Source organism: Mandrillus leucophaeus, unplaced genomic scaffold (genome assembly GCF_000951045.1).
Source record: "Mandrillus leucophaeus isolate KB7577 unplaced genomic scaffold, Mleu.le_1.0 Scaffold324, whole genome shotgun sequence".
Classification (NCBI taxonomy): domain Eukaryota; kingdom Metazoa; phylum Chordata; class Mammalia; order Primates; family Cercopithecidae; genus Mandrillus; species Mandrillus leucophaeus.
Window position 1 is genome coordinate 935276 of NW_012103410.1, and position 21561 is coordinate 956836.

The following is a 21561-nucleotide window of genomic DNA, read 5'->3' on the forward strand; positions in this document are numbered from 1 at the left end:
CGGCTAATTTTTTGTATTTTTAGTAGAGACGGGGTTTCACCGTGTTAGCCAGGATGGTCTCGATCTCCTGACCTCATGATCCGCCCGTCTCGGCCTCCCAAAGTACTGGGATTACAGGCATGAGCCACCGCGCCCGGCAGGGGAGAAAGTTTAAGGAGTCCTTTCCTTTTTTTTTGCCACCATCAATTGGAGAGTGGATAGGAGAGCAGCAGTGATACTGGGAGGGCTAATGTAGCCAGATGTGGATGTATTCAGTAGTAACCAGTAGTAATGTTTTCAATACGTTGCTAATCCATTACTCTATTTCACCTATAGGTGAAAAGGGCTAGAAGTGGCTTCGTGTTTTGGATAATTACACATTTCTAATTGCAATTTAACCCTGAGCATTTTTCCCTCCAGCGACCAATCCGTGTAAAGATAACAATGGGGGCTGTGAGCAGGTCTGTGTCCTCAGCCACAGAACAGATAATGATGGTTTGGGCTTCCGTTGCAAGTGCACGTTTGGCTTCCAGCTGGATACAGATGAGCGCCACTGCATTGGTAAGAAGTCTGTTTTGGACGTTGTTGGCAGGTGGCACAGGTGTATGTGTGTCCAAACCTGTAACTAGACTAACTGCTATTCTTGAACTGGACCAGCTCCCTGTGTAACTTCTTCACTGCAGATAAGCTTTCTGTAGCCCACAGAGCATCTTCCTTGGTAGGCACCACTTCTACTATACGCAGAGCTTTGTTCAAAAATGTAAATTTCTGTCTTTTGGGGTTTTGTTTTAATCCCATATCTAAGATTTTCTAGGGTTCCCTTTCCCTTTTGTTTGTTTCCTGAAACCTCTTTCTCCTATTAACTATGGTCTTGAAATTCCATGTGGTTGAACTTTGAACTCTTTTCTATACCATGTATACCTTTTCCACTTTAGATGTTAGCCTTAACTTTGGTGGGAAGAGTTGTACTTCTCCCCACTTTGACTTCTCCTAGACCACCATGTACGCCCCTTTCAACCAGGTAATCAAATCTGAATCCCATCTGGCTTTTTTTTTTTCTCTCTCTGTATTCCAAAGTGAACCCCTGAGCATTGGGGTAGCTCAGTTCCTCACACAGGTTTTCATCTTTCAGTTCAAACTTTCTTGTATCTGCCTCCATATTCCTGATTTCATTCTTACCTTGAAGGTTTCCTTTCTTCCTCTTTGGTTTCTTATACATCTATTCATACTTAAGCCATTGCCTGGACCCTAGCTAATGATGAAATGCACTCCTGTAATATTTGTTTTTCTTATTTTCATTTGTACAATTCTCCTTTCTGTGCCTGTGACAAATTCTTGCTCTCCAGATGTTGCTGTTTCTAGCGTAGTATATAAATTCTTTTATTCTAACCAGACAAATTTGTTAACTTCTTAGGTAGTTTTAGATTAAGAAAAATCACCCTCATTTAAAAAATACCATGTATTTCTAACTATTATATCAATAGTGCATAGTCTAATAATTTTGCTTTTAAATTCCATTCCTGCAATTTTTATCTTCGTCTTGGGCATACCTCCTTCATCTTCTTGATTCCCTGACATACTGTCACAATCTCCTATTTGATTTTAAACATTACTTCTTCTTACCTATTTACTTTATCCCTCCCCTTCCTTCCCTGCTTTCACTCCTTTATATCTTTATGTTCCTGATTGCTGTTAATTATCTTGGTATCTACAGTAAGGTTCTTGGTGTAGATCTCTATGCAGAAGTTAATCCAACTTGAGGATTATTATGGAATTATTATAGAGTTCAGCTAATACTATTTTATAAATTAAGCATATGGATATCATTTTTCATATAAATAAATGTTAAAGATACATTTCTTAGGAAGAAGGAAGATTCTAATACTTGTATCACCCTCATAGATGCTTATCTTTTTTTCTTCCCTCTATTATTTCTAACTATGCTTTCCAAAAATTTATTTTTACATTTATTTCAGAATTATATTTTATAATTTAAAGTTGGCTCTGTGGATACATTTATTTGGAATTTGGGAGGAGGGGAAAGAACCATGCTGTGGCTGACTGTGCTGTGTTCTTCTTCCTACAGCTGTTCAGAATTTCCTCATTTTTTCATCCCAAGTTGCTATTCGTGGGATCCCGTTCACCTTGTCTACCCAGGAAGATGTCATGGTTCCAGTTTCGGGGAATCCTTCTTTCTTTGTTGGGATTGATTTTGATGCCCAGGACAGCACTATCTTTTTTTCAGATATGTCAAAACACATGATTTTTAAACAAAAGATTGATGGCACAGGTGAGAAACGTTTCTCTGTGTGTGTGTGTGCATGTTTTGCCTTTTTATTGCAATGATACTTATAACTTGATAATTAAAACTCGGTATCTAATTTTTAAGCAGAGTCTTTACTAAGCCTCCTAAATAGTTTTAGATTGAGAAAATAAATTTATTGCTTTTTTATGGATTAAGGTAAAACAAACACCTTTCCTTTATTTTAGAAACAAGTTATTTTGGGGAACAGAGATGGGAGGATTGCTTGAGTTTGACACCAGCCTGGGCAACATAGTGAGATTCCACTTGTACCAAAAAAAGAAAAAAATTAGCCAGGCGTGGTGGTATGCACCTGTAGTCCCCACGACTTGGGAGGCTGCAATGGAAGGATTGTTTGAGCCCAGGAGTTCCAGACTGCAGTGAACTATGACCATACCATTGCACTCCAGCTTGGGCAACAGAGTGCAACCCTATCTCGAAAAAAAAAAGAGTTACGAATGTGTGTGTATTTTAACAATGACCAATATTAACAAAAAAGGAATGTCAAGTATATGAGAGCCATTAACAGATTAATTGACTAGAAGCTGTTTTTCACACTCAAGTAGCCAGATTGATTAAAGGGGAAGACATCTCTTCAGGAATGCTGGACTATGTAAATGCCAATGGTTCAGCTTGTATTAGTAATAAAATTTGTAAGCAATATAACATACCAACTAAGTGGGCCAGCTTAGGAGCTATGCTGCCTACTTCCGAATTCCAGCTTCCCACATTTCCTAGCTTTGTAACCTTGGGCAAGTTACTCAATTTCCTTATGCCTCAATTTTTTAATCTGGAAAATATGCAAGTCATATATTGCTCATAAGGTTGTTGAGAGAATTTTTGGCTAATACATGTAAACACCTAGAGTAATGGCTAGAAAATAGTAAATATTCAGTAAATGTTGGATACCATTATATCTGTTCTCAATATAAAGCCATATTGCCCACCCTACCCTGTCCCCAATCCAGACCTGCTCTGGGGAGGGAACAGTTCTTTTGACTGTTTCTTCTTTTGTTTGTCTCCATGTTTCTAAATGCTTTGTTTATACTTCTATTTCTTGATTTATCATTTTTGGTATTTACTTCCTTGTTCTAGGTGAGCATTTTGCTTTCTTACATCATTCTTCTGTCCCAGCTTCTCAGTTCCCTCCCCCCATTCTCCTTAAAAAGCTAGATTATACTTTTGGTTACATTAATAATGTGTGTTTATATTATTAACATAATATGAATATAAATATTGTTCACTGCTCAGCCAATTCTAGGATGACATTTCTTGACAATTTTTGACAATTGCCATATCTTCATTTGCTTAGTTTTAAAATATAACAGTCATGCGTTTTCCCCAAAGGCTCCGATAGCTCTATCAAATGCCTGTACAAAGACAGAAAACAGCCTATAATTTTTTTTTCCTTCTGAGACCCCTATACTGTGTTCCGGTTGGGACTTGTTTTCTCTGGCCTGGTGCACGGCTCTTATCTTCTGACTTCTCTTTGCCACTCCCCTGTGCTGGACCTTCTGTTTGTGGCAGGCCATTTATTTCTTTTTCTAAGTTTATTTCCTCATTTTGCTGAAACATGTTATATAATAGCTTCCTGAGAAGCATAAGTAGGTGGCATATATTTTGAGTCTTTGAATGTCTGTGAGCATTTTATTTTGCTCTCCTTTTGACTGTTTGGCTGGGTACAGGTTGCAAGTTAATTTAAATCTGGAATTTGAAAACATTGCTCCAGTGACCTCTAATATCTAGCGTTGAGTCCAGTGCCATTCTGAGTACCATTTCTGTGGATATGACCTTGATACGGATATGGATATGACATTAAAAATTAATCTTCCTCTGTTTCCATTTTCTCTGGATTCCTTTTCCTTTTGATTTCTTTTCACCTTTCTTCTTTGTGACGGAAGCTTTCTCCAAATGTCTGAGTTGCTAGTTTGGTATTTAGGGTGAGGTTATAAAACCTGACCTGAAAGTCTGTACATGTGGATAGGCCTTGTCAGCCGGTGAGCTTCAGACAGGGAGGTGGCTTGGTTACCAGACTGCTCCCCAAGGCAGCATTAGTGAGTCTTTTCTGGAGATGATCAATTTCTCCTTCATAGATGCCTCCATTCTCCTTCTTGGGGTAAGAGGAAGATGTGGGGAGATGGTGGTCTGTTCTGGGGGTGATTAATTTCTCCTTCATAGATGCTTTCATTCTCCTTCTTGGGGTAAGGGGAAGATATGGGGAAATGGTGGTCTGTTCTGGGAGTGGGCAGAGGAAAGGGAGCTGAGGGCACCCTTTCAGTATTCCTATAATCCTCCTGTACTCAGTTCCACGTCCATCTCAGTTCTCCATTGAAGACTGTGCTCTGAACCCATAGCCATTCTGCTTCAGCTCCTCCAGAAAAGAAAATCTGTGGTCCATTAGAGGAGATAGAGGAGTGGCGTGACACTCAGGATCTGGGAGGGACCTAGGCATTGGATTGCTCCTTTTCCTGACTTTATCTGAGCCCCTTAGTTCCTTGCCCCTGTCTTTCTTAGGACCTGGTGCCTCTGAGTGTGAGTGCACTGAGGCTTCTGCATATGTGGGTGTGTGTCTGTCTTCTGTTGACACTTAGTTTGTAGCATTTTCCCCTTCTTGATTGAGTTATCACTCCTCCAGTACCTTACTTTTAAAATATTTGTTGGAATTGCTCATCTGCTATTATTTTACTGTCTTTTAAGTAGCGTTTGGTAGAAAGAGGAGATAAACATGTTTGGTTTGTCAATCTGCTATTTTGAACCAGAAATTATCTTTTTTGAGGACTTAGAATCAGGCCTACTGAGCTTGGAGAATTACAATTGAGCTTGGAGAACTGCAATTGAGCTTGGAGAACTGCAATTGAGTTTGGAGAACTGCAATTGAGCTTAGTGCTCAGCAAAAGGTAGTATTGGGTTTCTCAGCTGCACGCAGGTCAGGTCTCCCATAGGCACCTCCACAGGTCAGCTTCCTTCTGCTTTGTTGATCTGGAATTCTCATTGTATTTTTGGTAAACTTCAAGTCCATATGCTGAGCAATCTTTTAAAATATTCTTCATCATCAGTGGTATGCTGACTCTGTAAGCTTTGGTGAGGGAGGCATTACATTGTTCTTTTTTTTTTTTTTTTCTTGAATGAGTACACAGTATATTCAGGAAATGAGTCAGAAATCAAATTAACCAATGTGGTGGTGGTGTGGTGTAGTGCCAGATACTTGGGAGGATCACTTGAGGTAACGAGTTGGAGGCTGCAGTGAGCTATGATTGTGCCACTGCACTGTAGCCTAGGTAAGACTTGTCTCTAAAGAAAAAGAAAAATAACAGGAAAAATAAAAGGAAATCATATTAAAAGTCAGAATTAGCTGAATGAAGCCCTCAGGAAAACTCCCTCCATCAATGATACCTTCTCTTTTCCAAATTCTCTTTTTCTACTGACTTCCCTATCATCAGATATGCTCAAGTTTCTCCTATCCTAAAAAAATACGCAACTTACCCTTCACTCCATGTTCCTCTTTAGTGATAAGTCCTTCTCTGCATTTCATGGTCAAGTTTCTTGAAAGATTGATTTGCACTTTACTATCCCCTCTTCCACATTTCTCACTGATTACTCACCTCTCGCAATCTACCCCCAGGTGGCTGAAACCCCTCTCATCCTGGTCACCTCTAGTCTCTTTCTTGCTAAATTAAATAATGCCTTTCAGTTCTGTATTTGGTACTTCAGCCATCTTCTCTCAACAATTCTTTCTTCCATGACAGCATACTCCTGGATTTCCTTCTATTTCTTGATCTTTTTTTTTTCTAGTGTACCCTAGAGATCTTTTCTTTTTTGCCTGTTCTATAAAAAACTGTAAATCTGTTGTTCAACATTGGTCCTCCTTTCTCTGAATAATTTCACACCTTTCATGCTTTTGATTACTATCTATGTAGCAACTATAAATAATTGTGGGGAGACTTTTATAAGAGTGCATTTACTGAGTGTTTTTCCTCCCAACCTGGGGAATGAGGAAAAGATCAAGCAAACTTTTCTGTAGGTCATGATTAAAACCTCTATGCAAGTTCTCTGTCTGAGGTTCAGACCCATAGTGCCAGCTGCCTTTTGGATACGTCACCTGGATATCCTACAATCACCTCTAAACCAACGTGTCTAAGTAGATGCCTCATCCAACTTCTCACGTGCCTTAGAGGAAGGACATGACCACTCACCCCTTCCTTAGTGCCCCATCCCCACCTGGTGGTCATCATGAACATTTCCCTCTCCTTTAGCCTCTATCATTAACTCATTAACGTCCAGCCACACTCCTAGAACATGTGGAGTGTTCAGTCTCTGTCTCTGTCAACCACTCCAGACCTCCGCTTTGCCATGTGGTCCATTAGGAATCTGTGCTCTCAGACCATCCTATGCATCTCTCCATCTCAGCACCCATTACCCTTATTTTTGTCTCTTGGCCTAGTTGCCTCCTCCACTTTCACCACCTCACTATGAATTACCTTGAGGGTGGTGTCCACACTTCTTTCCAGATGCTTAACTTCTCTTTGACTTGGTTCCCTCGTCTGTAGAATAGGAGCGATACTAATGTCTGTTTGATTGAGTGGCTGTGAGGATGGATGAATCCATGTAGAGTACTTGGTCCAGTTTCTGCCTCCTAGTAAGTGCTCATTTAATCTAAGCTGTAATTATTAACAGTATTAGCAATACTGTGTTTTCTAAATATATAGTTGGTTGTCTATCACACAGAGAACTTTCTTTTCACAATTTGCTGAATAAATGAAGAGAAAAAGTAGTAAGATTTTTTTTTTCCTTCCTACCGCAAAAGAAAGAGGTATGGCTGTTTATTCTGATTCAGATTTTCTTTAGTGAGAAAAAGAAAAAAGAGGGGAAAAGAAGGCATAACAACTCCATAAAGAGGAAAGTGTTTTTTTTTGTTTTTTTTTTTTTTTTTTTTTTTTTAAATCAGTTCTGATTTCCTTTCTGGTATCTCTGCTGGTCTTTTCCAAACTTGGCAACTTTGTGACTGTGGAAGACTGTTGATGAGAGGGTTGGGCGGTGATACCTCAAGGTTACCCTCAGGTCGTACCTGGTGGTGTCAGCTTATCAGAGCCGTCTCCGGATGGTAGTAGGTGAACTCAGGTATCTCTTCTTCAGATATTCTGCAGTGAGAAATTTTTTTCTGGAAGGTTGCACATGGGAGTAAATCCAGGCCATACCATTCCTGGTTCTGTTTGTCAGTATCATATCTACTCTTTGAGATCCAAAGTTTGAGGAATGGATAGATTCTAAGTTTATCTCATGTTACTGCTCAGCAGCTTACAGAGTTTTTTTTTTTAAAAGAATTCCACATGTGTTCCTGAAATATGCTCCAACTCTGACACAAAATTTCAATATGCATTGGTAGGAAAATTGATGTCTTACAAAATATACTTAGTTTAAAACATGTCCATATTTTAACTTATAGGAAGAGAAATTCTCGCAGCTAACAGGGTGGAAAACGTTGAAAGTTTGGCTTTCGATTGGATTTCGAAGAATCTCTATTGGACAGACTCTCATTACAAAAGTATCAGTGTCATGAGGCTAGCTGATAAAATGAGACGCACAGTAGTTCAGTATTTAAATAACCCCCGATCAGTGGTAGTTCATCCTTTTGCTGGGTAAGTGTGTTCATGTTTTCCTAAGAGCTTGAAACTGTATGTCTTTTACAGTCATTGGAAAGTGATGCCCTAGGAATTTGGTAAGTTCAGCAAATATAAGATTGAACCACATAAGTTGAAATCACCTTAAATTTTATTTCTTTTTTCCTTCAAAAAACTTTATTTTGTGGGAGTAAAAAAATTGTTTTTAAACCCAAAACATTTCTTCTAACTTTTGGCTTTCCCAGTCTTCACTGAAGTGTAGTTTTTTCCACAGCTGCAGAGGACCAAACAACGTGATAGAGATTCAGTAGCGAAGGAGTGAATAGGCAACAGAATTGACAGGAAAGATCCAAATTCTTTCCCTGCTTTAATATATTGATATAAGCTTAGCAAAACTTGCTTAATCATTCAGTAGTTTTCAGAATAAAAAGTTTTTCAGACCACAGAGTTTCATGTTTTACCATTCTATAATTGGTGGTGCCAAACAAGGAAAGACAGAAGACTTCACAGTATTCCTTTTTGGTTCTTACCTTTCGTATTTACAGATGTTTAACAGTTACTGTGTTTATTTAGAACAAATCTGGGCTATGTGTTGTATATGAGTGGAATGATAAAAAAGATGGCCGGTAACTCACTAACGCCTGATTACCCAGGGAACATCCATCCCTGTGCTTCCATTAGGTATATAATCTCATCAGATCCCAAAGCTAGTTTGTGAAGGAGGTATGTGTAAATACCCATTTTAGAGAGAATGAATCTAAGACCCAGTGAGATAAAGTCACTTGTGAAAGAGCCCGCAGCTATTAGGCAACAGTCAGTATTCAAATTCCAGACCTGTCTGACTGGAATGCCTGTGTGCCTAAAAAAAGTCTGTTTGCTGCATCTAGAGTGTCTGCTTTAATTTTCTCTCTGTAAGATAATAAAAGAGACACATTTCAAAACTGATGTTAAATATTGATAAGAAATTTCATTGCCCTATAGCAAGTTAAACAGTTGATTTTTTAAATGGATTTGTCTTAACTCAAACTGTTGGCCTTTGGTTTTGAAAAACTGTTGAGTTCCTTTCCTGATGACTCTTGTTTAAAATGATATGAAGTAGTTACATTTCAGAAAGTTACATTTTGGAAAAGACTAATTTTGATTCCTCTGGATATCATAAAAGAGAAAAAGGTGTTTTTTGTTGTTGTTGTTGTTGTTGTTGTTTTTTTGCCTCTAGACTTGTCTTTTTCCCACTCTTTAGAATATTGAAAAAATGCCTTGGGTCAGATACTGTTTGCGTTGCATTGATTTGGATGCTTTCTTCATCTGAGATGAATGGTTTCCTGCAAATGTATCAATTTCTTATGCAAGAATGACTAGAAGATCCTGAATGTTTAATCCAGAGAGAAAGAGATTGAAATCTGTTTTCTTGCTCTGCTTGTTGTTTATTACTTTATTTTAACAACATGGAATATTAATAGGTAACCTGAATTGTGTCTTGTTAGAGAATAAGTTGGGTGACAATAGTTTTAGTTACTAAAATCTAAGACAGTGGTTCTCTTCTCTCAACGCCCATTTAAATGCCATTTGTATTTGTGACTTTGGCTACATGTTGACAACTAAATTTTAACTGACAATTATGTCAGTTATACACTAAATATGTTAAGCTCGATAGCATATAAAGAAAATGAAATTAATTGCAGTATCTGGAGAATCTCTGTTTGTTCTAAATCTCTGGAAGTCGTGTAGTTTGTCCAGTGTTAACAGCCTTGACTTACTACTGCTTTTTCTAGGTATCTATTCTTCACTGATTGGTTCCGTCCCGCTAAAATTATGAGAGCATGGAGTGATGGATCTCATCTCTTGCCTATAGTAAACACTACTCTTGGATGGCCCAATGGCTTGGCCATTGATTGGGCGTAAGTTGGCATCATCATCCCCGTTACTTAGTTCCCTTTTACTGCAGAACACATAATGAGGCAGGCTGGGTGATACGATGAAGTAAGGAAACTGGTACTGCTTGCCCTCGTGGAATTTTAAATAATTAATTGGTGATGGGAAAAGGATATTGAATAAGAACACAAAGAACATAAACATAGTTGGCCAGCTACTGCTGGGGTGAAAACTAATTAATTCATGAGTATTCTGAGAAAATTACTAGAGAAAGCTGAATGATAAGATTTAGTGGAAACTTAAGATGGGGGTGGTGGGTCCCAAGCCCCACTGGAAGTAGGGTACAGATTTGATGAACTGTAGGTTGTATGTTATTTCTTACAGGGAGCGTCTTGAGTTTAGGAAATCTTTGGAGTCAATTAATCAACAAATGCACATTTGCTTAAATGCACTTTGGGAGAACTTTGAAAGTGTAAGATATGGTTCTCAAGAAATTGATGATCTATCTGGGAACATAGGAAAAGGAATAGAGTAAATAAGCTTATAAAGATGAAAATGCCAAAGTAACTTATGGGAGAAAAAAAGGGAAGAAATATATTAACTTTTTAAACAGAGATTACTACCAATGTTTTTCTTAACTTGTTGATTTCACAAGGAGAAAATAAAATTTCTGGCTCAAAGATAGCAACATTTTAAGTTTTCTAAGACAATTGATTGAAAGTCACTTCATGAAAGTAGCTGTCTCTTTCTGGGGGACATAAAACTATTAAATTTTTAATAAATATAATTTAAATTTTAAAAACATTGTTTAATAAATGTGTCAACTGACCCTACTGTTTTTGAATGCCCTTTGTGTAAAGGGTGCTCTGATGGTTTTTGGATAAGAGATAATTAAACGTTTTATTATTTTAGTGCTTCACGATTATACTGGGTAGATGCCTATTTTGATAAAATTGAGCACAGCACCTTTGATGGTTTAGACAGAAGAAGACTGGGCCACATAGAGCAGATGACACATCCATTTGGACTTGCCATCTTTGGAGGTATGTTTTAAAGAAATAAAGGTATGTATTGTTTTTATACATTGCAAGTTACAACAGTAAACTCATCCTCATGTGGCATTCTCACAATCCCAGAAAAGCTGGCCACTTTAAAATGAAAAAATTTTAAATAGCGCTATTATATATAGACAAAACATTCAGTTTGTTGATGGTGTATTTCATTTTTAGAGTGTGATTTTTGTTTTGCATATATTTGTATAATGTTGACAATGTATATGGGTGTAGCACTTTGTAGATTACATGTATTATACCATTCAACATCCCAACTACTTAGTTATACAAGTATCACATGAAGAAACAGTAAATTACTGCCTTCATTTTCAAGAATAAAACAGCAAGAGCTGTTTATAGTCATCATTGTGCATTTCATTATTCTCCAGTGTTTGTAAGAATCTCATTAGAGATCCTTATGGAAAAAACGATTACACGTATTCATCAACTATATATTCACTGAATGACTTTGAAACTTTTTTGTTCAAAATGTTGGAGAACTGACATCATCTTTGTTTTATAGAAGTGTTAGGTTATGCTTTATGAAGAACAGTGAGACATAATTGTTTTTTCATCAACCTTTCCAAATAATTTCATGCTACTAGTGAAAATTGCTGGGAAACATGAATTCTGGGGAACTACAGTCACAATGAGCACAGCCAATGCTCGCCTGCCTTCTCAGCTCCCCATTTGAGTGTAGGCTTGCTGTTGTGAGTTGAGTTGCTGGGAATAAGAATATAGCCTGGTACTATGAAACAGGTGGTTTGCTTAGTCTTGAAAACAGGAGCTCTGTGAATGGTTGTACAGCTTGTGCACTGCATAAAAATGCTAGGCCAAGAGGGTGAGGAGAGACTGAAATCTATCCTGGGTCTGTTTGACAAACCATGATTACTCTAGTTAGAGGGGTCATGTTTTGTTTAGGTCTACCAAAAGCCCTGTGTATATGCTAGTTGTGTCCCTGGTTGAAACCTCCTACTTTGAATAATTAACATAGTGCTTGAAAAGACTAGACACTCACTATAAATCAAAGACTTTCTCACATGCATAGAATGTATGTGTGGAATGAATAGTTAGTAAGTATATTGCATATCTTGTCCTGCTGTCTGTTTATCTGTGGAGGAGTGTGTGGTATTTAAAAAATGCTCATGAGATTTTTGATGAGTTAATTATAAATACTCCTCCCGTCCCCCTCCTGCTGCCGCCATCCATTTACTCCCTTTTACTAATGATGTCAGACACATGCTATTTGCTGTCACATAGAAACATTATAAGAATGTTGAATTTTCTCTGCTCTGGAATGGGATGTTTTGGGATTCAAGAAAATGTAGTTTTAGTATCTTTTGGTTTCATCAGTATGAAAAAAATTGAATGCATACCCATGAGGGCAACACAACATTCCCAAAATAGAAATAATTATTTGTTTCTTTCAACATTGTCGTTTATTGTGAATTTCTTTTGGAAAGTTCTTTTGTTGTGCAACACCAGAGAAATTGTGTACCTTTTTACTAAAGGACTAGATCTTCTTGATTGTGCACCACACAGAACTAAAAGATTTATTGAACTCCTTACTTGTTCAAGTATATTAGGATACCTTTGTGAGTAGTGGGACTGGGATTGCCAGTTTCTAGAAAGAGTTAGGGAGTCCAACGACTGACTGGTCATTGATTAGAGCACGGATAAGGAAATTGGTCGAATAAAATTTACGACATCTTAAGCATTTTCTGATTAATTAGGGTTTTCTAGTTAAACTGTCATTAAAGAGAAAATCCACGTTGATGCAATTCTTTCTTTTAAAAATATATGTTTACTTTCCTGCTGCAGTAGTTAGTGTAAAGTGAACATGATTAAATTTTTGTTGTTTAGAATCTTACGTTGCCTCTCTCTTACTGTTCTGAGCATCATGGAACATTAGTAGTGTGGTTATAGGTGAACGCACACTTGTGTTGAGATTTTTATTGATCCTCAAACATACAATGAAAGTTCCTTTTTGATCTAGACCTGTACTTTTCCTTCTCAACGGCTTCTTATTTAAGTCAAGGGGGAAAAAAATACAATTTAAGTGCTGTCATTAAAACATAGAATATGAACTGTTTGACCTGGGAAGGATCTCAGGAATGATTCAGACTGTCTCCTTCACACAGTGTAGTATTTGCCTAAGAGCACTCAGCAGGTGAGTGCTTTAGCGGGCGCAGACCTATGAGGCCTCATTGAGTTGCTCTGTAGAAGAATTCTCTGATTCTTATTTTCACTATTACCTATGCAGAACTAAACCCAATTGCTACTAAATGCCATCATAAAACTCCATATGTGCTTGCCTGAACCTGAACCCTGGTATTATTAACATACAGACTTCCACAGAGCATTACTAGGGCGTAACAAGTCATGGAAAATGGTAACAGAAACATATTACAGGTATTTATGGGGGAGATGATCGTATCTGCAAGAAGCATTACAAGCCTATTGCATTTTCTCAAGTGATTTATTTATAAGTTAGCTGTGACTGAAAATATTAATCTACCTGTGTTTCTTCTCAGAGCATTTATTTTTTACTGACTGGAGACTGGGTGCCATTATCCGAGTCAGGAAAGCAGATGGTGGAGAAATGACAGTTATCCGAAGTGGCATTGCTTACATACTGCATTTGAAATCATATGATGTCAACATCCAGACTGGTGAGATTGCCCAGTTTTTTGGGTTTTTTGGTATGGGTTTATTTATTTGTTATAGTGGCTCCTGTTCTTTTTAAGTACTTATTACTTGAAGGTCTAGCTCCTGATAGTTTTATATTCTTGTCGTTCACATAATCTAAGAGTGTAAGACTTTGAATCTCTGTTCAATGCTGCTAGCCTTAAACATTGTCAGGAAAAACACATTTTGGGACTTTTCCTTACCTAAATGGAGTGTTGTATTTGGCAGGTTGATTTCCAAGAGGAAGCTACTTTTTAGTATTGGGTCTGAAAAATGTTTTGTCCCGTTTGTTTTCCTTCACAAATCAAACCCGTGACCCACCTAGTGAAAATGTACATGACTGACTCCCTTGGGGCTTGGCTTTTGCAGGTTCTAACGCCTGTAATCAACCCACGCATCCTAACGGTGACTGCAGCCACTTCTGCTTCCCGGTGCCAAATTTCCAGCGAGTGTGTGGGTGCCCTTATGGAATGAGGCTGGCTTCCAATCACTTGACATGCGAGGGGGACCCAACCAATGAACCACCCACGGAGCAGTGTGGCGTATTCTCCTTCCCCTGTAAAAATGGCAGATGTGTGCCCAGTTACTATCGCTGTGATGGAGTCAACGACTGTCATGATAACAGTGATGAGCAACTATGTGGCACACTTAGTAAGTAGCTGTGCACTGGCGATAATTCCTGGGATGAATAGAGTAGAGGTGGGCTTTAAAGAAAATAAATAAAAGCTTGGGCTATTTATATGGGAAAAAATATCTTTTAGAATTTCAGATTCTTGACAAGTACTTTGAAGGCTTTTAGAAAGCTAAGCAAGAAATTTCATTCATAATGTTATGGATGGTTTCTAGCCTTGATTTAGACTATCTTCAACAATTTTTTTCTTTGACATTGGCTGTTTGGACCAATGCAGTCATTATGTCTTGGCAAACTCCTCAAAAAGTCAAATCGAAATAAACTAGATCTGGCCAGGCAAGGTGGCTCATGCCTGTAATCCCAGCATTCTGGGAGGCTGAGACAGGAGGATTGCTTGTGTCCAGAAGTTTGAGACCAGTCTGGGAAACATGACGAAACCCAGTGTCTACAAAAAAATACAAAATTCCAAATAGCTGGAGCTATTACAAAATACAAAATTACGAAATACAAAAAAACCCAAAATTACAAGTAGCTGGGACTACAGGCACATGTCACCACATCCAGCTAATTTGTATTTTGTATTTTCACAAAATTTGTAAAATACAAACATTTGTACTTAGGAGGCTAAGGTGGGAAAGTTGCTTGAGCTGGGGAGGTTGAGGCTGCAGTTAGCCAAGACTGTGCCACTGTACTTCAGCCTGTGCAACAGAGTGAAGCCCTGCCTCAAAAAAATAAGCCAACAAACAACAACAACGAAAATAAACTAGACCTAACCTTCAGCAACTAAGGCAATAGTATCACAGAATAACTACTTGCAATCATAGCCTTTGGAAAATATCATGTGTTATATTCCTTTTCCCCCATGTCAGAGTAAAATAAATTAAAAATGAAATGGTGATCTTAACCTTTATATTCTTCTTTTGATGGTAATCTAGTCTATATAGTTTGAGGCCTAATAAACACTATTGCAGAAGGCAAAGTATTACATTCAAATTAAAAAAAAGATAGAGGACAGTTGAAATCTCAGAAATCTCTATCAAGGCAAAATTAATACTAATAATAACTTTTCTTTTGGAGAGAAAGAGGAGTGACAGATTTGAAAGAGTAAAGTGCTCACTTGTACATTTTTCTGAAATTTCTTAAATGTTCATCTTTTTGTGTGTTATCTTCTTGTTTCTAAGAGCACAACATTTTACCTTAATGTTTTATCTATTTGCACTTTTCATATGACACATTTTCAAGCTTTCTATAGTCTGAATTTGAAATTGTGGTTGGAGGAAGTAACAGCTTGAAAGTTAAGGGTGAGCTTTAGAGTCAGTCCAACCAGAGTGTGAATCATAGGCAGGTTCCTAAATCTCTCAAAGCCTCAATTTCCTTATCTGTAAAATGCAGACAATTATATGTACTTTATAGTATTCTTGTGAGGATTTAAAGCAAACTTATATGATGTGTGTGTGCATAACTTAGAAAAATGCCTTTTCTATGATAAATACCAAATAAATGCCAGCTAATAATGATGTTAATGATGATGACATCACCTGATGAACATTTCTCCTTATTATATACAATGCCTCCATTATAAAAGGTGAACTGAGCCTTTACAAGGCAAGAACTCATTTAAAAGTCTGTAAAAACGAGTTTGTTCATGACCAGTTTGTTACTATTGTAGATAATACCTGTTCATCTTCGGCGTTCACCTGTGGCAATGGGGAGTGCATTCCTGCACACTGGCGCTGTGACAAGCGCAACGACTGTGTGGATGGCAGTGATGAGCACAACTGCCCCACCCACGCACCTGCTTCCTGCCTTGACACCCAGTACACCTGTGATAATCACCAGTGTATCTCAAAGAACTGGGTCTGTGACACAGACAATGATTGTGGGGATGGATCTGATGAAAAGAACTGCAGTAAGTTTTGAACTGGTTTCTCTTGGTTGGTCAGCCTTGTAAATAGACTTCAACAACCAAACAGCCTTGCATTCTCTCCTCTAAGGCTCATACAATTTTCATTGTCTCTTTAGTACTTCTATTCCACTTGTCAATCTCTGTATCGCTAGGTTATAAGGATAAAGGCATGTGCCTGCACATGGGATGCTTAGAGTCCACCTGTAAGTATTGAGTTCTATGGAAGCAAAGCAAGGACTGCCTCTGATGCCAAACATTTCAATTCAGATAGGAATTGAAAAAGTGAAAATCCCTCAACTATCTATTTATATATTTAAAACAATATTAAAAGTCACATAGACATATCCAGACCTTTGGCTATTGATGTTTCTTTTTCATTTAGTACAAGCAAAAAGACATCAAAATAAAGAGGCACAGAAAATTGAAATTTCCATTGATCTTATCCACCTGTTTTCCATCTTGCCAGTTCTGCTTTCCTTTAGCTTGTTGTTTTATTTCATGTCTTCAATAATAGTTTAAGATGGAGCAAAGTTCCCTGGGCTAAGTTCTCTTTCTGGTTGCACGACTAGGCAAGTCACTATCATTTGGAATAGATGAGCTTTAAGATCCCTTCTAGCTTTCATACCCTGTAAGTCTGTGTTTAATATAATTTCATGTTGTGGGTGGGGCCAGCCACTGCATCCGACTCCAAGGCTATGGTCTTAACAGCAAGATAGGACCCTGGTTTTTAGAATTGTTCTGTTTAGACTTTTACATCCAGTTTGGGGGGGTCTGTCTACACACTGTTGCTACTAGGCATGTGGGTCATGCTGGTTTTGTTGCCTAATTGGGCTCCATTGCTTGGCTTTGGTCTAGAGTCATGGACTTCGTAGTATTCGTTAAATGTAGTCCCAGTCCAAGCACATGATGGCTACTTTCTAAATGTAGTCTATTCTCCAAGGTGTAATAACAGTTTCTGACTCTGCCCTGTAATCTTTTATTCTCAATTCTAAAACCTATCCTAGTTTTGAGTTCTTTTGCTTAGCTGACTTTGATAGCGTGGCTGATTTGCAAGAATTTTGAACCCATGTACAATTGAGATAACTTCTGTAGCTATTTAGCCATTTTTAGTTTGACTCTGGTACTTGTTGCACAGGAAATAAACTTGTTGGTTTTGTTTTCGGATGACATTAGATTCGACAGAGATATGCCAGCCTAGTCAGTTTAATTGCCCCAACCATCGATGTATTGACTTATCTTTTGTCTGTGATGGGGACAAGGATTGTGTTGATGGATCTGATGAGGTTGGCTGTGGTAAGTGCATTGCTTTTGTTTTTATTCATAGTGTTTATTTAGAAAAATCTCAGTGTTAACACATGGACAGAGGGAGGGGAACATAACACACCGGGGCCTGTTGCAGGGTGGGGGATGGGGGAGGGATAGCATTAGGAGAAATACCTAATGTAGATTATTGGTTGATGGGTACAGCAAACCACCATGGCACATGTATACCTATATAACAAACCTGCACCTTCTGCATATGTACTCCAGAACTTAAAGTATAACAACAAAAAAGAAAAATCTCAGTGTTTAGTCATTTGAGCCCTGAGTTAATTTCTAATGCTTTTCTCTTTCATTCTTAGTATTAAACTGTACTGCTTCTCAATTCAAGTGTGCCAGTGGGGATAAATGTATTAGCGTCACGAATCGTTGTGATGGTGTTTTTGACTGCAGTGACAACTCGGATGAAGCAGGCTGTCGTAAGTAACACAAACCCAGCATGTTTCAGACAAAGGGGTCATTTCATTTTTGCCAGTATTGTTATTGATATTGCCACACATTTTCCCTAACTCAGACAAACTGGGGGAAAGTATCCTCAAAGGAATGCAGTATTGAACATACAGTAAAATTGAGTAGACATTGCCATATAATGTATAATTAGCGAATCAAGTGGTTGTATAAATGGACACTTCAAATAGCGTCTTAGATGGGCTAAATGTTCCTTAGATATTTTTGTTTTCATTTTTAGTTTTTCTTAGGACTTCCCATGTTAGTGGGTTTAAACTTTGGAGGTTCTGCTCAGTATAAAGATATTTTACTGGTTTCTTTTAAGTTTCAGAAGAGAGCTCAAATCATGGTGTAGAAATGGTATGGAGCTGTATTTAGTATTGACTCTGATGAATTCATTCTTTGTGCTATTATGTGTTGAATATCTGCTAAGATGTTATTTATGGCCTCTGTCCTTAGACTCTGGTAAGGGAGATTATAGAAGGCAAGAGACCGTTAAGCAAGATAGACAGTTACAAGGGTCTTAGAAAATGGCACAGACAAAATTCTATGGAGGTTCAGAGAAGAGAAATTTCTTCCAGTTGGAGGATTCAAGTAGGACTTCATACAATATAATTCTGATGGATCTATAATCTTCACGGACTGGAAACCTATACTCACATGATTTGTTATTTGTCCACTTTTCGTTTTAAATGAATTTTAGACTTGCAAAAACTCATCAATGAGTTGATTATTTGTTTGAACAATGGTGTTTCAGACCATAAAAAGTAAGTTTTCATGATTTTTCCTCCTGCATCAGAAAGGTAGTGTAAAAAGCCATGGATTAAAATGAAAAGTTAAATAAAATGCTTATACACTTTATAGTTTGCACAATATCTAGAAATTCCTAATCACTAATTTTCCTGTTTCACATTAAAAACATAAAATTCTGTGATGAACTGCGGTTAAACTGTCAATTGGTGCTGGCTTGCTGTTGCTCTGTGAGATCCCTGGTAGAGAGTTTTGGTTTACCCCTGTGAAATAGGGAAGCGGTTCTTACCTATCTCTCCAGGATTGCTCGATGAACAGTGGAAAGTTTGCAAAGAATTGAGTATTGACCATTAACTTTAGTTTTACTTAGTGTGTGCTGGTTTCATTGGATATAGTTCATCTGAAGGAAAATAGTAACACCCAAACATGATATTAAACACATGAAGTTCAAAGTAATCATAGCTATTTAAGCTGTATTGTAATGTTCTAGTGATTCTTTCATAGAAAGATAGATAAACTTTAGTATCGAATCTGCAACTGGAAGAACATTAGAAACACAGGAAAAGGAAACAGAATGTTCTTTTGACACAGGTACTTATCTGCCAGTCAGCAGTTGTGCATTCTGTACTTCGTTTGTTGTCAGATGCACTAGTTGCCACAGAAATGTTTCCATGTACTAAGATGTGGGAGAAGACTCTATATCATTTAGCCTTCAATATTAATTTGGTCATAGTCATTACTATAAACCTACTGTTGGATCCAAAATAATTTCCTCTAAGTGTAGACTATAAAAGGGATCACAAATTACATTCACAAGCCCATTTTCCCCATGTTTTGCTTCTAGCAACCAGGCCTCCTGGTATGTGCCACTCAGATGAATTTCAGTGCCAAGAAGATGGCATCTGCATCCCGAATTTCTGGGAGTGCGATGGGCATCCAGACTGCCTCTATGGATCTGATGAGCACAATGCCTGTGTCCCCAAGACTTGCCCTTCATCATATTTCCACTGTGACAATGGAAACTGCATCCACAGGGCATGGCTCTGTGATCGGGACAATGACTGCGGGGATATGAGTGATGAGAAGGACTGCCCTACTCAGCCCTTTCGCTGTCCTAGTTGGCAATGGCAGTGTCTTGGCTATAACATCTGTGTGAATCTGAGTGTAGTGTGTGATGGCATCTTTGACTGCCCCAATGGGACAGATGAGTCCCCACTTTGCAGTAAGTTTCCTGACCACAGTTTACTGGCCATAAACTCATTCTGAACAGTAGCCTGGTGTACATCACCATGGTCACAGTCACTGTGTAGCTTTGTAGGAAGGATTTCAGTTCCTCTCTGAGTTCACATCTGTGTAGGGGGTAACCATAATTGAATTCAAATACATCACCATTGGATAATTTTCTGATTAAATCTTTTGTACTTGATTATGTGTTTTTACTTCTTTTTATGTCTTTGTTTCAAAAAATGAGACTAAATTGAGGCCATTAGATTGTCAAATTAAATTTGGTTCTGTTGGCAATGTGCTTATTAATTTTTCTAACTTTAATATTTTCTAATTTCAATCAGAACTTGTCACAAAAAAATGAAGTCCAGGGATTTGTGTTGCTGTGATTAAAGTGCTGTGATTGGCATGTAATCCTAATTACTGTCATTTCTTTCTTTCCTCTTTAATCAATGCTCACTCTCAGATGAACCCCAGCCAGGTATGATTGTGAAGTATTTCAGATTCTTATGATTTCATATATGTTGTGTTTGTTCTGAAAACGTCCTGATTATATTAACTTGCTTCCCTTTCTAATGCATGTCTGTGTTATGACTCTTACAAATATGTTAGAGTACACATGGAAATAAGGGCGTTTGCATCCCCAGGCATGTGAACTGTCTTAGGGTGGCTTTAGGCATTTTCATTTTGGCCCTGAAACTAAGGCATGATGATGTGTTATTGGATCTGTGTACTCTAATGTTTCAATGACCTTTCCTCTTTGATTTGTTCACTTCATAGATTTTCTAGTCTTTTCTCTTAAATGTTTGTCTATCTTCCATTTCTGTATAGATAGAAGAATTTCAGAGGAAGAAAATGAGAAACAATTTTAGGTGTCTTTGCATGCTCTATCAATGATACTTTTCTTCCTTGATGTCAACAATATTTTTCCAAGGGTTCTCATTGCATTAAATGGAGTTATACTATTGGGTTGTAGTGAAGAAGGTGATCATACTCCAATAGATATGAAGGATGGTAAATCCTCAGGCAAATTAGAGCAAACCCTGAACAGCCTGTGGAACTCACCCAAGTGAATGCTGCACTTAGCTCTTGTCTGGGCATTGTATTGAAGGTGACATGAGACTGCATAATAAATGTTGCATAAGAGTGAATCAAAGAAGCAAAGATTCTTGATTTTCTTTTTTCATTATTCTCTTTCTTTTTTTCTAGACGGGAACAGCTGCTCAGATTTCAATGGTGGTTGTACTCACGAGTGTGTTCAAGAGCCCTTTGGGGCGAAATGCCTATGTCCATTGGGATTCTTACTTGCCAATGATTCTAAGACCTGTGAAGACATAGATGAATGTGATATTCCAGGCTCTTGCAGCCAGCACTGTTACAATATGAGAGGTTCTTTCCGGTGCGCATGTGATACAGGCTACATGTTAGAAAGTGATGGGAGGACTTGCAAAGTTACAGGTAATTGCTGAATTAACCCTAGCCAGTTTATCAGCACATCCCAGAGCTTAAAATCAAATGGCACATGTAGGCATTTGACAATGTTGATTAGGAGTTAGATCGACTTGAATCCTGGAAAGATTATGCAATCTCTTTAAACCTCAATTTTTTGTGAGGATTAAATGGGGTAATACACATTAAAATCTTGGTGTATTTTGGAAAATAGAGATTAAAACATATACAAGTCAATGATTTTTTTAATCATTGGCTTTTATATCATTTAAAATGACTTCTATACTATAGTTAAGCATCTTTATATAATGCTACATTAATTG

General features: G+C 37.8%; 1 protein-coding gene across 1 annotated transcript in view; it reads left to right on the forward strand.

The window, feature by feature from the left end:
* Nucleotides 1-21561, forward strand: part of LRP2 (low density lipoprotein receptor-related protein 2) — a 214594-nt gene that overhangs the window by 82515 nt on the left and 110518 nt on the right. Inside the window, exons 15-26 of the mRNA XM_011988152.1 lie at nt 400-540; nt 2066-2269; nt 7725-7917; nt 9672-9797; nt 10684-10814; nt 13358-13495; nt 13881-14162; nt 15812-16051; nt 17222-17341; nt 17671-17787; nt 19410-19787; nt 20999-21247. Coding sequence (XP_011843542.1) covers nt 400-540; nt 2066-2269; nt 7725-7917; nt 9672-9797; nt 10684-10814; nt 13358-13495; nt 13881-14162; nt 15812-16051; nt 17222-17341; nt 17671-17787; nt 19410-19787; nt 20999-21247 — 2319 coding nt within the window. The remainder of the gene's footprint in view (nt 1-399; nt 541-2065; nt 2270-7724; nt 7918-9671; nt 9798-10683; nt 10815-13357; nt 13496-13880; nt 14163-15811; nt 16052-17221; nt 17342-17670; nt 17788-19409; nt 19788-20998; nt 21248-21561) is intronic.